This window comes from Passer domesticus, chromosome 2 (assembly GCF_036417665.1).
Source record: "Passer domesticus isolate bPasDom1 chromosome 2, bPasDom1.hap1, whole genome shotgun sequence".
In the NCBI taxonomy this organism is placed as follows: domain Eukaryota; kingdom Metazoa; phylum Chordata; class Aves; order Passeriformes; family Passeridae; genus Passer; species Passer domesticus.
In genome coordinates this window covers 123,217,568-123,236,547 of record NC_087475.1, presented here as the reverse complement: position 1 = coordinate 123,236,547, position 18,980 = coordinate 123,217,568, and the positions used below count along the sequence as shown (strand labels likewise).

Here is an 18,980-nt window from a genome sequence, read left to right as displayed (position 1 = left end):
GTGGGTTTTTTGAAGAGTTTTCTTATAACAACCAGAAGATTCTTTGATTTAGAAAAGACATATTGTTTGATATTTAAAAATGAGACTTCATGAGAATTAAAAATGAAATATCACATGAAAATGTACATGGTTTTATCTTCCCTTTGATATTTTAGAAAAGCAACCCCAAAAATTCAAAGTTCCAATTTTTCAGAAAGAAAATGCTTGCAAATTGTAATCTCCTCCGAAGAGGTGCTCTGAGCTGTTGTGCTCTGTTATGGGCCTTTCAGCAAAGACAGAGCGTTCCTTCTTTTTTGATATTATGATGGATGCAAGTCAGCAGCATGAAGTATTAAAACTGCATTTTTGCCACTCTTTAGTGCCACAAGATCTTGTTTCTTTAGAAGAAAATCAACATGAATGTTTGCAATGAAAACACCATTTTTATTTATAGCAAATTGATAAATGTAACTTGAACTTTTAACTTTTTAGTAAACTCAGCTAACACTCTGGGGCACCAGAAGACATGAATTTCCATCACTGGAATGTCTTGGAGCACACATACCAATTTCTACACTGGGACAAAAATAAATCAAGCTTTTCAGCTTTTTTGGGTGAATTATCAGGTTCATCTCAAGGTTGAAAAGGATGTTCAAGCAGGCAATTAACCTACCAGTTTAAGTTAAAGCTTTGGTTTGCTGCTTTGAGGCGGATGTAATCTGGGCCCTGGGCAGTTACTTCTCCTTTAGCACAAATGAACACGTCAAGCATGAAATTTAATGTGTTCTTACTTTTGCAAAGAAAAATGCTCTTGTAACGTGGTCTAAATACCAAGCACAACATAATATGTGCTCACAATTGAAGACTTTATGGTCAAAAGCAAGCAAGAAATAATGTGTTAATTTTTTAAAGTACTATTATTTTAAAGTCCTTTCTCTTTCTGTTAACAATTTAGTCCTTTTTATTACAAACATTAACAGGCTCTAATTAATGTAGTTTGTGTACTTTATCATCTTGCTTTCTGGTGCCCTGTCACTCTTGATATTTGTGGCTCTGCTGTCTTTTAGGCCCTCCTAGTGCAGTATTTTGAAGGAGAGATGCAGCATGCTGTGCCACAGACACTGCTTTCAGCTTACTGATTACCTGTTTATCTTCTATGACTGGTGACTGGGTTTTGACAAGTACCCAGTAGCTAGGAACAGCTATTTTCTCTGTAAATAAACAGAGAAATAAGCAACCATCTGATTTCATGGCTCTTTTGTCCATGCAGTTAAGGACACACTGTAAAGCACCACACAAACTCTCCAATAATCTAAGATACCTTGTGCTGCGTTCATTTATTACCCTGATTTTTTTATCCTCCAAAGACCACATCTCTGACCTGCCATTAATTTCTCACCTGTCTCAAAAAGGGGATAATTTTTCTTCAAAACTTGACTGCTGGGGTTCATGTGGTTGACCAGGTCTTTAGGGATTTTTCTTCAAAAAATAAATATACCCCTTTTTTAACTTCTCAATGTAGAAAAATGTGGAAGTGTGTATGGCAAAGAACCTGCTTAGAAAGAAAACAGAGGATGCAGCTCTTTTGTCATGATCTTGGGATGTCAGGTGTGAATGAATGTAGTAATTTTTGATTGCCTGTGATAACAGATGACACAGATAATAAATTGTTGAAATATTAGTGACTTTGGCAGAGCTAGCACGTGGATGTGAGTACTAACAAGTGCATGTTGTTTTAAGCTTCAGCACTGTCCCTGATGTAGTTGAGTTGGCAGCTTATGAGTGCTGGCAAAGCCCAGACTTTGTGCAGGAAAACATCTCACTCTCATCCAGAAAAACAGATTTTGGCCAGGGAGAACAGGCCTGTCTGTCTTTGCAAGATGTATCCTTGCTGTGTGCCTGGGACATCAGCTGTTCCCTGGCTATACAAGCGTGTTCAGGGATGCTTCCTGAGCTGAAGCAGGGCTTGCCCACTGGTAGGGCTGTTTACCACTAGCATGAACAGGACAGAAAATGCTGAACAGATGAAATGTTTTAATTTTCCACTGTTTTGTCTGTATTGTTTAGGTCTCTTCCTTTAAATAGAGGAGTAAAATTATAAATGAATCTGTAGTTCCTCTCCGCTCGAGTGGAAAATATGTTATTGTCTGTTTTTATGAATCCATTCAAAGCTGCTTACTCTTCTTTTCCACAGACAGAAGAAATGGTTTGGGTGAGTGCACGTAGATACAGGCACACATATAAAAATATGTGTGAGGGTTATGTGGTGTATCCATGAATAAATGTACATACACCCTTGGTCTGTGGTATTGCACCTATGCTTACATGGAAGGGAAAGACAGTGAGCACGTTGCACCAAAGTGAGAGAAAATGGCAATGGGTGAACCCAAAAGTCTGAGGTGCTCACTTAAACTGAGGAGCATCACTGATTTAGCCAAGTCCTGCAGCTCTGGAAGGTGGCAGGAAGGGAATCCTGTTATATCTCTGTATTTCTTTCAGTGTATCTGTCACTGGCTTATCAATAGTCACTTCAGGAGGAGAATGCTCTGAGGCTACATAAATGCAAAATAATGGGGCAAAGGCAATACCAGCATTGTCAAATTGAAGATGTTTATCAAAAGTTCAGTATAGATTTTTATTTTGATTATTTCAACTCCAGCACGTGTTTGGAATGAAGGGGCGAAATGTTCTTGAATAAGAAGAAAACCTTCATATACAGATACTTTGATGCTTTTGCATGTCCGGCAGCAGCTAATATCAGAAATTCTAAAATACCACACCTCTGAGCAGCACTGTATTTTGTGATTACCTAGAATTTGTATTTCTTATGAGAAAGATATAGTCTAACATCATAAAACATGGGTTTAAACTTCTGAATGACAAACTGTTTTGTTGCTTGCTCACAGGAGCCAATACAGTATATTCCAGAGAGCACAAACAGGGCTTTTTTTGCCCTTTGTCATAGTAAATTGACTTGTTTTTCCCTAAATCTATAAAGTCAATTATTCAGATTGAAACTTTCCAGTTGCTCATTATGAAGGAGTGGGAGTTGGCAAGAAATATTCAAAAAATTCATGCTGCAATTCATGGTCCCGCTGATAAAAGAGGAGAGTTTGTGTATCAGTGGTTATTCCATATGGATGTGAATTTGGTTTTGTGTCTGGCAATTTTGAATCCAGAGTCAAAGCTCTCTGCTGAAAAAAAAAAAAAAGGTAATTTGCCTTTTTAAAAAATATGGAAGAAGGAAAAACAATTTGTCACCTTCCCTTTCTGCCTTAGCATGTCTGGCTGTCTGGCAGCGTTTGGACTCACACTCTCCTGTTCAGCCTTGATCTAGCACTACAACACAAGATCATTTAGTGTTGTCTTTTTATTGTTTCTCCAAGCTCCCAGGATATGCTGAGAGCCAAATTTTCCAGCTCAGGCAGCAGAGGTACAGGACATTCTGTGTTGAGGCATTGGGTCCTCTCTGCTGAGCTCTGCAGGCATGTCCCATTCCATGGATGAATGCAGTAACTCCTGCAAAGACAGTCATGTTTTGAAAACAAACAAACAGCCTTTTTCACCACCCTGTAACTTAAAAAAAAAAAAAAAAAAGTGTTGCTGTGTAAGATGGTGTCATACACATATTGCCTGGAGGGTGTCAAAAGGGCTTTCTTTGGAGCCAGGTACTTCAAAGGAAAAGCAGTCCCTGCTCGTGCTGCGTAGTGGGGTTGGTGTGACACCTCTGTGGTGGTTGAAAGCCTGTGCAGTGTTTCTGCAGGGTCTGACACGGAGCAGAGCTGGGACACTGATCCCAGATGTTGCTGCCTCTTCTTGCATCCATGGGGTCACCTGCCTGGCTGCTCCTGTGTTTATCAGAGGATTGTTTGCTTACTCAGTCCCCTTAAGCTCCCAAGTTTGGGAAAATGATACCTGTGACCCAGACTTATGGTGCTGTTCTTTTTTTTGTTCGTTTGGTTGGAGCTTTTTTATTCCTGATGCAAAAAGAGAGAGGCTGAAGAGCACTAAAATTATAAAGCCTGCTCCTACACTTACTTTATTTTGAGGTAACAATTTCTATCTCAGTTGGAGGAGTTTTCAGCTGCTCTGAGCAAGTGCTTTCCCAGACACAGCTGGCGTTGGCTGTCTGAGCTGAGGAGAGTCTCAGATGTGTTTTTGCCGGGGCGGTGTGTGGGGGGTAGATCCGTATCTGTCGGAGGGAAGCGTCACATCGCGCTTTGATGTTTGAGGGGGCCAGGGTGTGCATGAGTGAGGGACCAGGAGCTTGGCTTTGTTGCCACAGTTTACAAGTGAAAGGGACTCCGTGGGCATGGATCTTGTGGTTGCTGTCAGGCAGGCAAGCACAGCCCCCAAGAGAGTTTCAGCAGGGGAACAAATCTGTGTGAAGTGTTCAAGCCATTTCATAATCAGCTTCGTAGCCAGATCTTCAAAATACTCAAAGGTCTCCCAGAAATCAGAAAGGTTGAAGGAATAAATAAACATGATTAGTGATATTAACCTGATTGAAGAGACAAAAAAGATGGAGATTTCTGACAGAAGAAGCCACCTTGTGTTGTGGCAGTGGGGCCCAGAGCCAGCTTGGAGGGGAGCATACAGGGAGAAGGCTTCTTCCCCCACTGAGCCCATGTCCTGCCCCTTGGCAAGCCAGAATAAGCCAGAAAAATCACAGGTGAGCTGCTGGGCAAACAGCTCCTGAGCAGTTCTTGAAATGGCCTGGCTGGTTTTGTGCAGCTGCTCTGTGGTAAATGATGGGGGATTTTCTGGGGCTGCACCAGGATGCAGCAGCAAGGTGTTGGAGCAAGAAAATGCATTTGTTTTTCTGAGAGCGTGGCATCAAGCCCTGATTTGTATGGTCCATGCTGAAACACAGACCTGCTCTTTTCTGACCAAAGTACAGCACATCCAGAATGTAAAAGAAAGGCAAAGGTAAGTCATATGGTATCTGTGGTATGGTCTGTCCAAAGAGGAGTGCATCATTAACAAAACCTGATCAAAGGACAATTAGTGCTCAGGATGGAAAGCTGTAACACAGAGGTGAGCCAGTGGGGTAGGTGTAAGAAATGTGATTTATCTGTCTGTGAAGGATAATAAAGCAGTCATTCTCTGCTTAACTGTGGCTATAAAGCTATTATTAAAACCATCCTGGAGAGTGTCTGCTGTGCAATGCCCAGGGGGGCAGCAAACATAAAAGTGTCCTTGGCTGATGTGATGGCTCCAGGTTTTCTGTTCCTCCCTGAACTTTCCTGACAAGCATTGAGAACACCATTACACTGCAAGTACTTTTTCGTGCACTAAGACCTATTTTGTCTAACTTTTTACAGCACAGAGTGATTTTTCAAATAGGACAGGATGGAACACTCTGGTAACTGTAGAAAATAATTTGATGACATCACTTTGTTTTCTGTCGTTTCCCACCATTAAGATTGTCTGCATAAAAATGCACTTTCTTGGCCTTTTGACAAGTACTGGGGAAGTTTGTGTAGAAGTTGTTTGAGTGGAATAATTTGAATTCAACACCTTATGATCATCTCCATGCTTGTGCTATAGATTTTGATTCCTACATGACCTAATAAGGTTAAAAAGGATATTTTAAAATAAAGTCAGGCATAGTTTTGCAGAAACTGCTGCGGTTCTCTTTTGACCTAGTGGTGCATTTGTGGTTTGAGGAACTTGGACAAAAACAACTGGGAGATGAATGCCAAATTGTCTGTAATATTGCAAGCAGCATGTGGAACTGGCCTTTTCATTTTTACACTTCTGCTCAGTAATTAAAATAAAATACAAATATTGACTGAAGATAAGGACATAAATTTTGCTTCTTCAGTTGTAAAGTGAGTAGTCATTGAGCAAAATGACTATGCATTATTTCCATGAAAATGCTGCTGCCATCAGACTCCACCACAACAGAATAAGCACAAAACATTTCTGTGGAAATCGGTGGTCAGCCAGGGAGTCAAGAGTTCACAAGTTGATCCACATGTGTCAATAGCATTATTTAGAGTTTTTATTATTGATTTCAGCACTGCTGGGTAACTTTCTGGATGGTAACATTTAAGCTGTCCATCTGCCAGTTGGAGCTTGATCTTTCTGAGTTTGCAGAAGATGTTTCTGAATGGAAGCAAGACTGTATGCAAACAGACCAATGTACCCTCTTCACTCCAATTGTGGTATTCTGCTAAGAGAAATTCAAATGGCAGAGTTTATTTTGTTTTTAAAACATGACTTACTGACACTTCCCAAAAAACTGAAAGTACAACTAATTTTGAAATATGATTTTTGAAAAATCTTAATTATACAGTTGTGTCTTGAATTACAAATTGGTTTTGCATGGCTTCTAACTATGCTCAATATCTGATATCAGGTTATTCTGCAGACAGCATAATCAGCTGCAGAATTTAATCTCTTAAAAGCTGCAGAAATACTAATCTCTGAACAGCCCACCAGAAGGGTATTTCTGTGTTGTAGTCAGCTGAGAATTTTAAGTATGTTCAGTGTTATACTTTATTTAGCTTTACCTAGATTATAAATAGCAGCATAAAACTGTCACTCAATTGCTACTTCTAAAGAGTACACAATATTTTGCATAGGATTTTATAAGTATTTTTTTCACTTTTTATGCTGCCACCATTATGATAGTGTTAGAAGTGGGACAGGGAACAGAGAAGAAATTGCTTTTATTGTTGTAAACTACATCTGAAAACCATAGTGTTTGGATCACCAACTGTTAGCATGGTAATAAAATAACTGAACAGATTTTTCTCTGTCCCGCTGGTCAGACTTTTTCTCTTTTAGGGACTTTTTTAATGGTCATAAACTTACAAGAGTGAGATATTTAACAGTGGGACACTGGAGGAGGATGGGTCTTGCTAGCAGGGAAATTTGTCTTCAGGCACTAGTTTGGTAAAATAATGTTGTCTAGGGTCTAAGCAGATTTGCTTATGATTTCACTGTTTAGGTTTCATTGTTTTTTCCCAGCATATGCAATTAAATGTATCTTAATGAAATGAATTAATTAAGCTAATGTTTGCTCTGCAGCTCTATCTACATCCCTATGTAATTTAATTTAGCTAAAAACCCACTATGTGACAGTGGATGCCGTTGTGTTCAATAAATTTCAGGTGTGTGGAATCTGTTAAGAAATTACTTTTTTTGTCTTGTCCACGCAGAATATCAACTGGCAGAAGAAATACATTGTGACTTTATTTTTCCAGCATTTTTGGTGAACCAATTGTATATCCTAAACAGTAGTAGGTAGAGCAGGCTACAAAGCCAGACTTCTTTTGCTTTATGTGCACAGACTTTGTATTTTGTGCATGTGCTGTGCTCTTTTTCAGTGGAAATGCAGAAATGTTTTGAGAGTTAAAAATATATATTTGGTGCTGTGCAATGAGCTGAAACATCCAGCCCTTCCTGCTCTTTTGCCTTGCAGTAAGTGATCCAGACACCACGATTTTCAGACGTAGTTCACAACAATAAAAGCAATTTCTTCTCTTTTCCCTGTCCCACTTCTAACACTATCATAATGGTGGCAGCATAAAAAGTGAAAAAATACTTATGAAATCCTATGCAAAATTATTATGTACTCTTTAGATGCAGGAATTGAGTGACAGTCTTATGCTGCTATTTATAATGTAGTTCTTGCAATGGACCTGGAGTAAACCACTGATAATTTTTGTTGATAAAACAGAAATACAGCTTTGGGATATATTTATAGGAAAATAATACTTTTTAAATTAAAAGGTTCAGAGGCAATATTTTTGTTTAGTTGTTTTTTTTTTTTTTCTGATTTCTAATGTGTAGGCATGTGAAGATGAATTGCAGAAGAACAGTTAGGTTACTCCAAAAGCAGGGTCGAATACAGAGAATTTAGAGAGTAATGAAAAAGTTTATTTTCCAGAAAAAAAAATTGTGTAGGGTCATACTCAACAAACTTAAATTTGTTAGATTGAGTAAATATTTTTTTGCTGCAGTGTGTTAGAAAAAACATTTGCATTTCTCTTTCAATTATAGATGCACACTCCGTGTTTCTTGTGCACCTTTGAAGGTGTACATGTGTCTGCTCTGCGGCTAAACCTGTTCTCATTGAATTAAATGGCCTTTGCTAATTTGAAATCAATGGTGTGGGGAATGAATCCACCCATTTTGGAATCTGCTCTTTATTGGGAAGAAAACCAGGACATTTTACATTCACTTGAATTTCTTCCTCCATTTGGATGTGATAAAACCCAGCACAATCCTCGTGAGTGCTATCGGCTTCCACAGCTTCACTTTTTTTGTCTGTAAGAACAGGGCAACTTCTCCAAATGGATTTCAGGGGATAGATTGAAATAATTAATGCATATCTAATGGCTAATTCTGTGGGATAACACTTTGCTTAATGGGATTAATTCCAGGCTTGCACATGCCAGAAACTCCCGGCGCCACGGATGAGGCCACTGCAAAGCATTTGAATAAGGTCCCTGGTACCTTCCCTCTTCCTCCCTGTCCTATTAGGAATACACACCAAGTCCAGATGTGAATGAACTATGGATTCATCACAACTAATCTCAGAAAAGCATTTGTATTAAGGGAGGAGAGTTTTGTCCTGTACAAGCCCATGCGTTTTCTGGCTCCCCATTTTTTTGTTAGGTATTTTAGACAATACGATACACAATAAAGGGTTCCGTGGCAAGAAAAACTTGTAATGGATAGAAGTAGAAGAAAGATTTTTCTTACAGAGTACAAAAAGTAAATTAAACACTAAGGATCCTTTTAGGAGAAAATTTATTTTCTGTGGGCATTTGATCACTTGGCAATTTTTCACTCCATCCAGCAGTTCTGTGACTGCACTTTCCCAAACTGTGCTTTCAATAAAGCTGACCTAAGCTCCCAGTGCTATGAAAAATGGAGCTCATATAAATTTCCTTTGCATTCTAAATCCATCTCAGCTGCACACAGAAAGCAAACAAGTACAGTTTCCACACAGCCTTTTTATCTCTCTCCATATCCCAGAGGCTTCCCAATCTGGCTTTTTGTGGGAGAGAGGGCCTGTTTAAAGTAAACACAATTTCAAAATTTTCATCCATTTTAGAGGCAGCATTAAAGATCTTAAAAGGAACATGTTTTATGAGGCTGACAAGCAATTAGATAGATGAATGCACTGGCAGTACAAGTGCGTGATTCTACACTCACAAAATTAGTTGGAGTGAGAAAAATCAGAGACAACATAATATCCCATCTCAAGTGGCTGCTTCAGAGAGGTGCTCTGAAACTTGAAGGTATGAGCAGAATTGTTCTGTAAAATATATCTGGTAAGTGGCTGAGAGCTGCTTGTCTATGTTAAGATGGAAAGAATAAAAGGTATCTAAATCCTCTGAAACAGCTGTGCTGCTCCTCCAGGAAAACAAAACTAAATCTAGTCACAAGCAACAGAATAGGATTTCTCTTTGCTAAATTTCTGGAAAATATTTTAACAAAAAATCTTGAAGAAAAGCCAAGAGAGTAAATTTAATGCTGTGGATGAAATGAATTTAAATTACTCATGGTAGCTCACCGTTCCAGATTTTCAGTGTATTGCCAAGTAATTATTGGAATTGACTTGAAAAATTTTAATATTAGTTGAATGCAATGGGTAAATCATAATTAATCCATCTCGGTTCCAAATACTGCCAAAGAACAGTTTAAATTCATAGTATAAATAAACAGGAGATTTTCTTTGTGATGAGAGATTGGGGTCCTTTTCCTTGGGTTTTTGGATTTTTTTTTGCTAGAAGTCTGTCTCCATAGAGAAGCAATTAAGAAGGTACCAGCTTCCAGTGCCTGGGCTTTTAAGAGCACTTCAGTATTTTTGACAGTTAATGTATTAGTTTTATCTTATAGTTGGTGAAATAAAAGTGTTACATAAAGTCATTAATGATAAGGAAATTCTTTCCTCCTATTTCTCCCACCCCACACCAGAACTACTGCTTTCTAACAGTCTTTATTCCAGTCAAAATTTATATATAAGCTCTTCATTCTTGCAGTTTCCTACCTTTGTGTGAGATGGTGTGTTTCAAAATACAGCTCTTTGCTTTCCCCTTATCCTGTAATGCCATCTGAGATAAGGTTTTCTAAAGTTGGGTGTAGTCCTTCAGGTAGCCCTTACAAAATGCAGCAGTGGAGACGTACCAGCCACAGTTTTGTCACCTGACAGAGGAGCACAGCCTCAGCAGTGAGATGTTAACAGGGATAAATAAATCCCTGCCCCACCTGCAGATCCATGACAAAGCCTTTCTCTTTATCAGTGCTTTGTTCTGCCATAAAATTTCAGCTGCATAGTTGCTACATGCTTTGGAAATGTGAATGCTCCCAAATCAGAAAAAGGGCATTTTAGAGGTGGAAGAAGCAATTCCTTTTTTTTTTTCATGTGGAATGTGTGATTCCAAGCAGTTAGGGTTTGTTCTGAACCCCTTTGCTGAAGGAGTCCATCGAGGACCCAGGCAAAGTTTGTTGTGATATTTCCATTTTTTGAGAGCTCATCCATTGGCTCTGGTTTTTTGAGGCCTCTGAAATGCTTCATGAGCTCCTTTCAGAGTGGAATATTCCCCAGTGGTCTTAATACTATTATTGCTAAGTTTTGTTGAGCAATGCTGCAAGAAATAGATGCAGGGAATTAATATTAACCCAAATCCTTAATCAACCTTTCTCTCTACTCTGTACACAACTTGCTGCTGCCCAGGAGAGGTTTTTTTGCCTGTGCATCCTCCGGTAGGGGCAGGACATGACACACACCTCTCTCCCCTAAGTGGGTCAGTGGCAGGGCACTGCTCTGAAACCTCTCCCTCCCGGTGTGTGCAGCTACTGCAGGGCTTAGAGCCTCAGCCGTTGGTGTAACCTCCTTCCTGCCCACTGCATCTGCAGGTGGTTTAACTATTTCCCTCCTTGACACCAAGCTTCACCAGGAATTTCTTCACCCTCTGAAGCCTCGTTGCAAGTGGATGTTGCAGTGAAAACACCTTGAGGCTTTGTTAGCCTTAAAACAGTCTGCTCCTAGTTTTCCTGTTAAAGTAAATCTTGCAGCCTTCCCATCATTTTCCCACCTTGTGTGCCTACCTTCCTTGTGATTCAGTCATTTATCTGCCGTAAAACCTTGTATGAGAAATGTTTTGAAAGTCTTGAGTGACAGCTACCTGGGTTTTGAAAAGTGTTGCTATGAAATTAACCTAAAAAAGTGGATGGTTTCATTACTGGGGGTTTGGTGTCCTTCCCTACTCTGGCTCTTTTGGCACTGCTTAGATCTGGTGCTGTCGGTGAGTTCAGGTGGAAATTGATCCCAGAAAAAAGAAAAAAACCCCAAACCTTGATTAGATTCCAGTAGGATTAGCAGTGAGGAGTGTCCAGGCATGGCTTTGACCATCCATCAGGGATGGCTCCTGTCACTGTCCCAGCTGTGGTGCATGTTGGCTGCAGGGCAAGGAATTGCTCATGGGCTGACTGCTCTCTGTAAATGGCTCCTTGTCGCTGCAGTTCTCCCTCCAGCGCCTCCACCCTTAGCTTGTGTTCTTGTGAGGCATTTTTTACTGCTCTGCTGGCAGCAAATCAAGGCAGTTGCAATCAAGCTTGGGCTGACACACCAGCCCTGGTGAGGCTTTTGCTGGGCCTGAGCATCTCTGCATTCAGTTCCCACCATTTCCCACCAGGTGGGACAGCCCACCTGGGCTTAATGACTTTTGGAAGTTTGAAATTAGGATAAAAGGGAGTGGGAATGCCTTAAAAATCTCCTGGTTGGGAATTGTTCTTCATGTTATCAGTAGATTTCATTACTGGAGCCTTACTTAGATCTAGAGCCTTACTTAAATCTCATTACTTAGATTTCATTAGCTGTGAGCTAGTTGTAAAATCTAACTTTAAAATGCTAATTTAAAGTACTTGGGGAATTGTCTGCCACTCTGAGAAGTGCTCACTGGGCAGAGGAACACATCTGATTGTGATCAGCAGCACCTTGTGCCTGACTCAGTGCCTCTTCCTTCAGCCTCGCCGCTGTGAAGTCTCTTTGGGATTCCCAGGGAGACAAGGAGGCTCGGTTCTTTACTGTGGTCTTCCATCATGTGCACGGGGTTGTAGGAGCTGGAATGAAAAGGCCACCTGACAGTAAATCAGTCTGGGGTGAGTTACTGCTGTGGGACAGGGTTGTAGGGCAAGGGAAAGGCTAAGTGACCTAGAAGCATTTGAATAATAATTCTTGCCTCTTTGTACACTTAACACCAGATTGAATTAGAAACTAGAAAATTTACAGCGGGGAACACCTTTTGCATTAACTGGATTAAACTTTTGCTGTCCCTGATGAAGATGGGTCTAGTAAAAGCACTTGTGCCTAATCTAAACCCCCTACAAAAGCTGAAAGAGCTGCACAGCTGCAGCTGTCAGCCCAGCTTGGTGGATATCCATGTCTGCAGTTGCCCTGTGCATGGTTTGCTGTCTCTAGGAGGGAACAGCAGGCTTGCTTCAGGAAAGCCCTTTGCACCGGGTCCTTGCTGAAGTGAGAAGTGAAAGCAGTTGCTTTATCTGAGAATGACTGACTGTTTTGATGAAGCAAGGAGTCCCCTTCCAGAGATGAGCAAGGCACTCCCCTCCTTTCTGTTTCTGACGAGGCTCTGGAAGGATTTGGAGGGTGAAAGGCTGCTTTATTTAATTATATATGCAAAGTTAATTTTCTCCACCTTCAGACTGGAAAGGTAGATAGTTTCCTCTTCCCACATATCAAACAGCAGCTGGAGATCTTCTTGTCTTGCTCCTGTTACAGTACCCTGGACTTTTTTATTAGAATCTTTATTCCATGATGTGCTAGAAAGTCGTAGAATCATAGAAAAATTTGGGTTGGAAAGGACCTTAAACATCATCTAGTTTCAAACCCCCTGCCATGGTCAGGAACACCAATATTTAACCCTTTGTGGCACTATAATGTTTTCCTTCTTTTGACTCTATTTCTTCCAACTAAATCAGAGGAAAACCTGGATTCTTTGAACTCTGTGTTAGTGCCTCTCTGAAAGGGATCCTAAAAGGAGTATGAAAGGCTCACAAGAATCCTAAAGTGCTTTACCTTGACATTCCATAGGGTGAACATTCTTTGGTGTAAAAAATTGGAAGCTAATAGCCTTAAATGCTTTCCTTTTTAAATGTAATTATTTGGGCTGCCCAACATTTGTTCTTGTAACCTGAATCCTGATCGTATCAGCAGTTTCCCCCGACAACAACAACGAACTCTAATGCTGAACTTCAAGGGCTTCAAGCTTTGCTTTGGGCCATGCTGTGTTTCACAAATATCTGATGAAATATTGATGACAAATTAATTGAGCCTCTGCCTTCTGCAAGTGAAGGAGAATTGGCCTCTGCTTCTTCAGCCCTGGAGGGTCACAGGTTTGTTTGTTGTTTCTATCTATGACTAAACCCCATAGAAGTCTACAAATATAAACAAACACCATGACAGATACATTCTTTACGAACAGGATTATCTGTAATAATTTTAGCTGGCTAACTTGTAGGCGTTTAGTCTGGGCTGTCCTTTCAGCTGCAGGTCTGTGTACACCTGAAGTGAAGCACCGTGCAGGGTACTCATCTGTCTCCTCTGTCTCCTTCTGCCCTGAGCTCAGGGAGCTCTCTTGGGTTCAGAATTCTGCTCTCAGACAGCAGCAGTGAGGCAAGACCCAGATCATCCAGAGTCACAGGGATCACTGCCAGTGGAAGATGGTGATGTCTGAGAAAAGCTGCCCAGCAAGCAGCTCTGGGCTGTTGGGAGAAGGCCCTGCAGGATCTGCCTTTAAACACCTTCGTATTGATACAACCACAGTTGTATCAATAAATCTCTTGTGCTGAGATTGGTTTCCCTGGGCTTCACTGGGAAACTCAGTTTCCAGGAAGATAAAATGCTTCATTTATAGATGTGTTACTGAATTTTGGTAACCCCTAAAAGTAAAACCCTTAAATGAATCACTTAATAAGGCCCATGGGAGAGAAAAAAAATTATGGTAGACAGATGTGATCTGGATTTACAAGTAATTCAGCTTTTACGGTCTGTATTTCTCAAACTATTATCAGGAATCATGGTCTAACCCAATCCAGATGCACACTAAAAACATTGGGGAGGAAAATCCTATTAAAAAGAAATGTTCTGGCATGTTTCAAGTGCCCAGGCCACGTTCCAGTGACTCAGTTCAGCTGGTCCCCACTGGTACTGGGTGCCCTGTGGATTGGACCCCAGCCAGCTTTGGGGCGCAGCATCCCTCCCTCACGTTTTGGAACAGTGACCGTGTCTGGATGTGGTTCTGGGACTCGCTGTGTCTCTCCAGGGCTGGAGCAGCAGGCAGTGCGGGCAGGTGGCTGAAGCTGAGCTTGCTGCCCTGTGCAGGAGAGCTGGAGCTGGGCCTGAAACTGTGAAACCACGCAGGGCTCTCGAGGCGGGCGCCGCAGCGCAGCCTCTCTCGCCACCCCAGGCTTCCTCTGCCTCGGCTCCTGGCCTCTCACCACTGGCTTTTTCTCACTTGCTTGTCCACAGCAGCTCTGAATCGCCTTTTTTAACTTTTTCTTTCTCTTTTTTTCTTCACCCATGCTTCAGAAAGTAAAAGGCCACAGGGTGTTGTTGGCAGAGCTGCTCTGGGGAGATGCCAGCCTGGTGTCCAGATGTGCGAGTGCAGGACCTGCAGCAGCAGGAGAGAGTGCCCAGGCACTGAGGAGAGCAGGGCTGCATTGCTGGGTGGGAGCAGAGAAAAGGGGGAACAAAAGTCCACGCTTTGGAAGGAGGAGGTGCTGGGAAGAAACTTCTCAGGAGCAGAAGCACAGCTGCTGACAGAGCTGCAGGTGTAGGGAATTGGGATTGAGGAGGGCTGGAAACCTGAGCACTGCTCTGCTCAGTGACTGACTCCTCTCTCCTCTGGTATGTGAGTATTGAAAGGCACTGTGCAATTCCCAGTAGGCACTGGGTAACCTGCGAGGTTAGCAGAGTAGGAATCATCAGTGAAATATTTGCTATTTGTGCTTTGCTATTTGTTTACAGCTTGTGCTTTGCTCTGTGTGAGGCAGCTGAGTGTGATTGCTCTGCCCAGCTCCCATCATCAGCTCATCTGCTGTGACCTTGGCCTCAGCCCCCAGGCCATGGCTGATGAGGGACAGAAAGTGCATTCTGGTGGTGCCTAAGGGACTGGCCTTCTGTTTGGAAGAGGTAATAACCCCTCCTCTGGCGATTTAAAAGCTTGAACTGCTCCTGTTCACCTGAACGGATGGTAACTGCTCCAACTGCCACTTGTTCATTGTGCTTCCTATCTCTTTGACCTTTCTTTCAACAGGCTTTGTACCTTCTGTCTTTTTCTCTCTTTCTAATTCAGAACCCTGTTTCAAATGTTATTATTTAGAAAATGCTTTGTACATTTTGCTTTGGTTAAGAATACAGAAATCAAACGTATTAAGGAAGGAAATAACATGAACAGATAAGACAAGGGGAAGTAGCTTCAAGCTGCGCCAGCTTCAAGGTTGGAAAGGATGAGGAAAATTTTCTGCACTGAAAGAGTAGTTAAGCATTGAAACAGGCTCCCCAGGGAAATGGTGGAGTCACCATCCCTGGAAGTGTTCAGAAAATCAATAGATGTGACACTTCACAATATGGTTTAGTGGGCACGGTGGTATTTGGCTGAAGGTTCAGCTTGATGATATCGGAGGTCTTTCCCCACCCTAATAATTCTATTAATTTTATTGGGTTTTTTCCTAAACATTGGACGTTGTCATAGTCTCAAAACGTGTTTTTCCAGGAACAATCGCAGCCAGAGTAGCAGCCTTCCCTCACTGACCAGTTTAATCCATTATCTGGGATGCTGGAGGCCAGGCTGCCCCACTCTGCAGAGTCAGCCAAGGTTGACAATGGTTGGCACAGGGCCACAGCAAAATCCTCTGCACTCTTGACATCTCCACAGTCCTCTATGTCTCCTGCTTATCTCCTCCTGGTCTGGGGATTTTATTCGTGCTGGAGAAATATTGGACTTGAGATGATTGTAAGAATGTGCCTGGCTTTGGTACAAGAAGAGAGGATTCAGGCCAGGACACCGAAAGAGTACCCAAAAATGCTGCCTTCAGCAGCATCTCAGTTGCCTCCAGGCTGGTGTAAATATTGTCCTGTGAACTGTTTAGGAGAAAATCCCTGGGAAGGTAATCTCAGCTTGTTTGTTGGTTTTATATACAATGTTGGGTAAATAATGTAATCTTTCTGTCTCTGTTTGCCCCATATATATGAAATTTTATAGTCCTGAGGAAATGTGGTGAAGGGTATTTCTCATAAAGTGCTTGAAACATATTTTTTAAATGACAGAGAGGGAAGAAAGAAAACCATCTAGGATCTCAATTTATTTTAATGGATTTGTTTCTAAATGCATGATTTAGGAAAAAAAAATGAATGCAAGCTCCTAGTTCAGACAAACAAACAAATCTACTCTGTGGTATTTTTTCTGCGTGTGTGAGGCTGTCAGTGGGAACAGTGATTGTTTATCTTCATCAAAGGGTTTTTCAGGTTATTGATAATTTTTGTCTTTCTCTTTTGAACTCCCTCCAAATCTGCACAAAGCACAACTCAAATTAATTTTAAGGCGTTTGTTTGGTTGGTTTTTTATATAACTGGTTTTTTATATAACTGGTTTTTTATATAACTTTATATACAGCTTTTCCTTGGGGATGGACCTGGAGCTGCATATTGGATCCATAGTTACTTAGCCTTTGATTTTTTTAGCTATATTTTGTGAACTTTCTACATCATTATTAACTGATACAGAGGCAGTTTTATCAGGTTTATCTGCTGAAACTCAACAATCTTAAGGTGTCCTGCTGGATGCGGTCAGTGTATAAATATTTAAATGGTGGCTGAAGAGATGGAGACTTCCTTTTTAGGAGTCACATGGAAAACATGAGTGGCAATGGGTTCAAGTTACTCTTACAGCACTGAATGTGATGGTGTCAATCTTTCTTTACATTTAATACAGAATTAAGCCCTCCCCTAAAATTTTGTTCAAACAATGTATTTTCTCACTCTCACTTGATGAAGGAAGCCTTAACCAGGCCCAGTCATGAATCCCTGCAGGAGCTGCTGCTGTGTTTTCCCAGAAAATAAACATCCTGTGTTGGTTGGGGGAGCTTGCAAATGCTTCTGTCCATGGAGATTCTCTCAGCAGGCTGAGGTCCTGAACAGTCTGGTTTAACTGAAGTTGTTTAGAGGGAAGGCTGAACTTGCCATGGTCCTTTCAGACCAGATTAATCCTATAATTCTCATATTCAGAATTCCATCTCCTTTGCCAAGGGGCAGTGTTGGCTATTATTTTTCCATGGAGTGCTGTGCAGCACTGTCACATTTATGCTGCCAAGCACCCAGTGACAAAAACGACTTTGTTTGCTGATGTATCTGATCTTTTTGTGCAGATGCTGCATCAGTTCTTGGCCTCACAGATCCCAGGCTCTGCTACGTGCTGGATGGTTTCCTCTTCATTTATGCAGTGATCATGACAGCCCTTTTTGTGAAGGCAAAGGTCAGTGCAACCCAACACAGATGCATTTGGATTTGGTGGTGCAAGGCAGTTGAGCTGGGCTGGAAAGTGGGAGTGGAGGGGGAACCATCTCTTAGAATGAGACTTTTTTATTCCTTTGCTTTCTTTCTCTCTCTCTTTTTTCTTTTTTTTCCTCCTCTGTTTCTGGTGTCCACTTGAGCAACCTAAAGCAGTTCTTTCCAAAGAATGGAGGGGGGAATGAGTATATGAGAGTGTTTTGATGTTACACTTATGGATACATCAGATTCTGGATTTTGTAGATGGGGAGCGACTGGTCAAGAGTAACGTGGATTTTTTTTTCTCCTGATTTGTCACTGGAAAGAGAGGAGGGGATACAGAGAAAATTCAGGGAAAATGGCAAGCTTGTGAAGGATGTATTGAAATGTCTCAACAATTCAGACATCTTTGATAGTATGAGTGTGATGATGCAAGAACCCAAACATCCACAGGAGAGGACTTGGGTATTTGCTACAAACATGATTCTATGCCTAATATAGACTGAGCTAGAGGGTTACATTTAATAAAGAATTGAATGTGATAATAACTCAAAAAGAGTAAATCAATACAGAATATAGTTTGACAGGGTTTTTGTTTAAACACTACAACACAAATCAGCTGCTCTCATTGATCCAAGACTGCCCCTCTTTACCTGAAATTTTGGCTTAGCAATTGATTTCTTGTAAGTATTGTGAGCGGCTGAGCCAAAGAGCAGCTACAGAAGAGATAATCCTTTACCTCTTTGTTAGCTGCCACTCACATCAACTTATTGGGGTGGCACCAGAGCCCTGCAAGCCAAGTGCTGTTTCTGAGGGATGCAGGGATTCCCTGCAGGAAGCCCAATAACTTTGCAAGCAGCTGGAGAACCAAAGCCCCAGGGAGGCACAAGATTATGGCAGGAAGAGAACGCAGAGAGGGCAGGTGTGTGGGGAACAAACTCAGATGTTTGTGAGCTGGTGTTATGTGAAATAAAATGACTTGGCTGCTGAGGGCAGGCTGCTGTGTGGATAAAAGTGCTGCTGCAGCAGGGGTTTGCATTGCCTGTAGCCACACAGGGAGCTGTTTGTGGGTTGCTGTGCTTGGTCCAACGGGGGCTCCCGGGACGAGTAAGGAGATCTGAATCTTGACTCCATGTTTCCAAAGGAAATGATTTATTATATTATTATATTTATTATATTAAAATGATATACTAAAACTATACTAAAAGAATAGAGAGAAAAGGATTCATCAGAAAGCTGGAAAGAGCAGGAATGGAATGAATAACAAAGGCTCCTGACGCTGAGAGTCAGAGCCAGCTGACTGTGATTGGCCATTAATTAGAAACACCCAACATGCACCAGTCACAGCTGCACCTGTTGCATTCCACAGCAGCAGACAGTTATTGTTTACATTTCTTTCCTGAGGCTCCTCAGGAGAAAAATCCTAGCAAAGGATTTCTCATAAAATATCATGGCTACACGTTGCCCTGTT

General features: G+C 41.4%; 1 protein-coding gene across 11 annotated transcripts in view; it reads left to right on the top strand.

Annotated features, from left to right (window-relative positions):
• Positions 1-18,980, top strand: part of CD247 (CD247 molecule) — a 53,984-nt gene that overhangs the window by 28,454 nt on the left and 6,550 nt on the right. For 2 of the 11 annotated variants that reach the window (XM_064411059.1, XM_064411058.1), the window contains exons 1-2: positions 15,222-16,131; positions 17,389-17,495. In XM_064411059.1, the coding sequence (XP_064267129.1) occupies positions 15,798-16,131; positions 17,389-17,495 (441 nt within the window). In that variant the 5' untranslated portion in view covers positions 15,222-15,797. The other 9 variants (XM_064411068.1, XM_064411060.1, XM_064411066.1 and 6 more) reach the window with 8 other exon arrangements.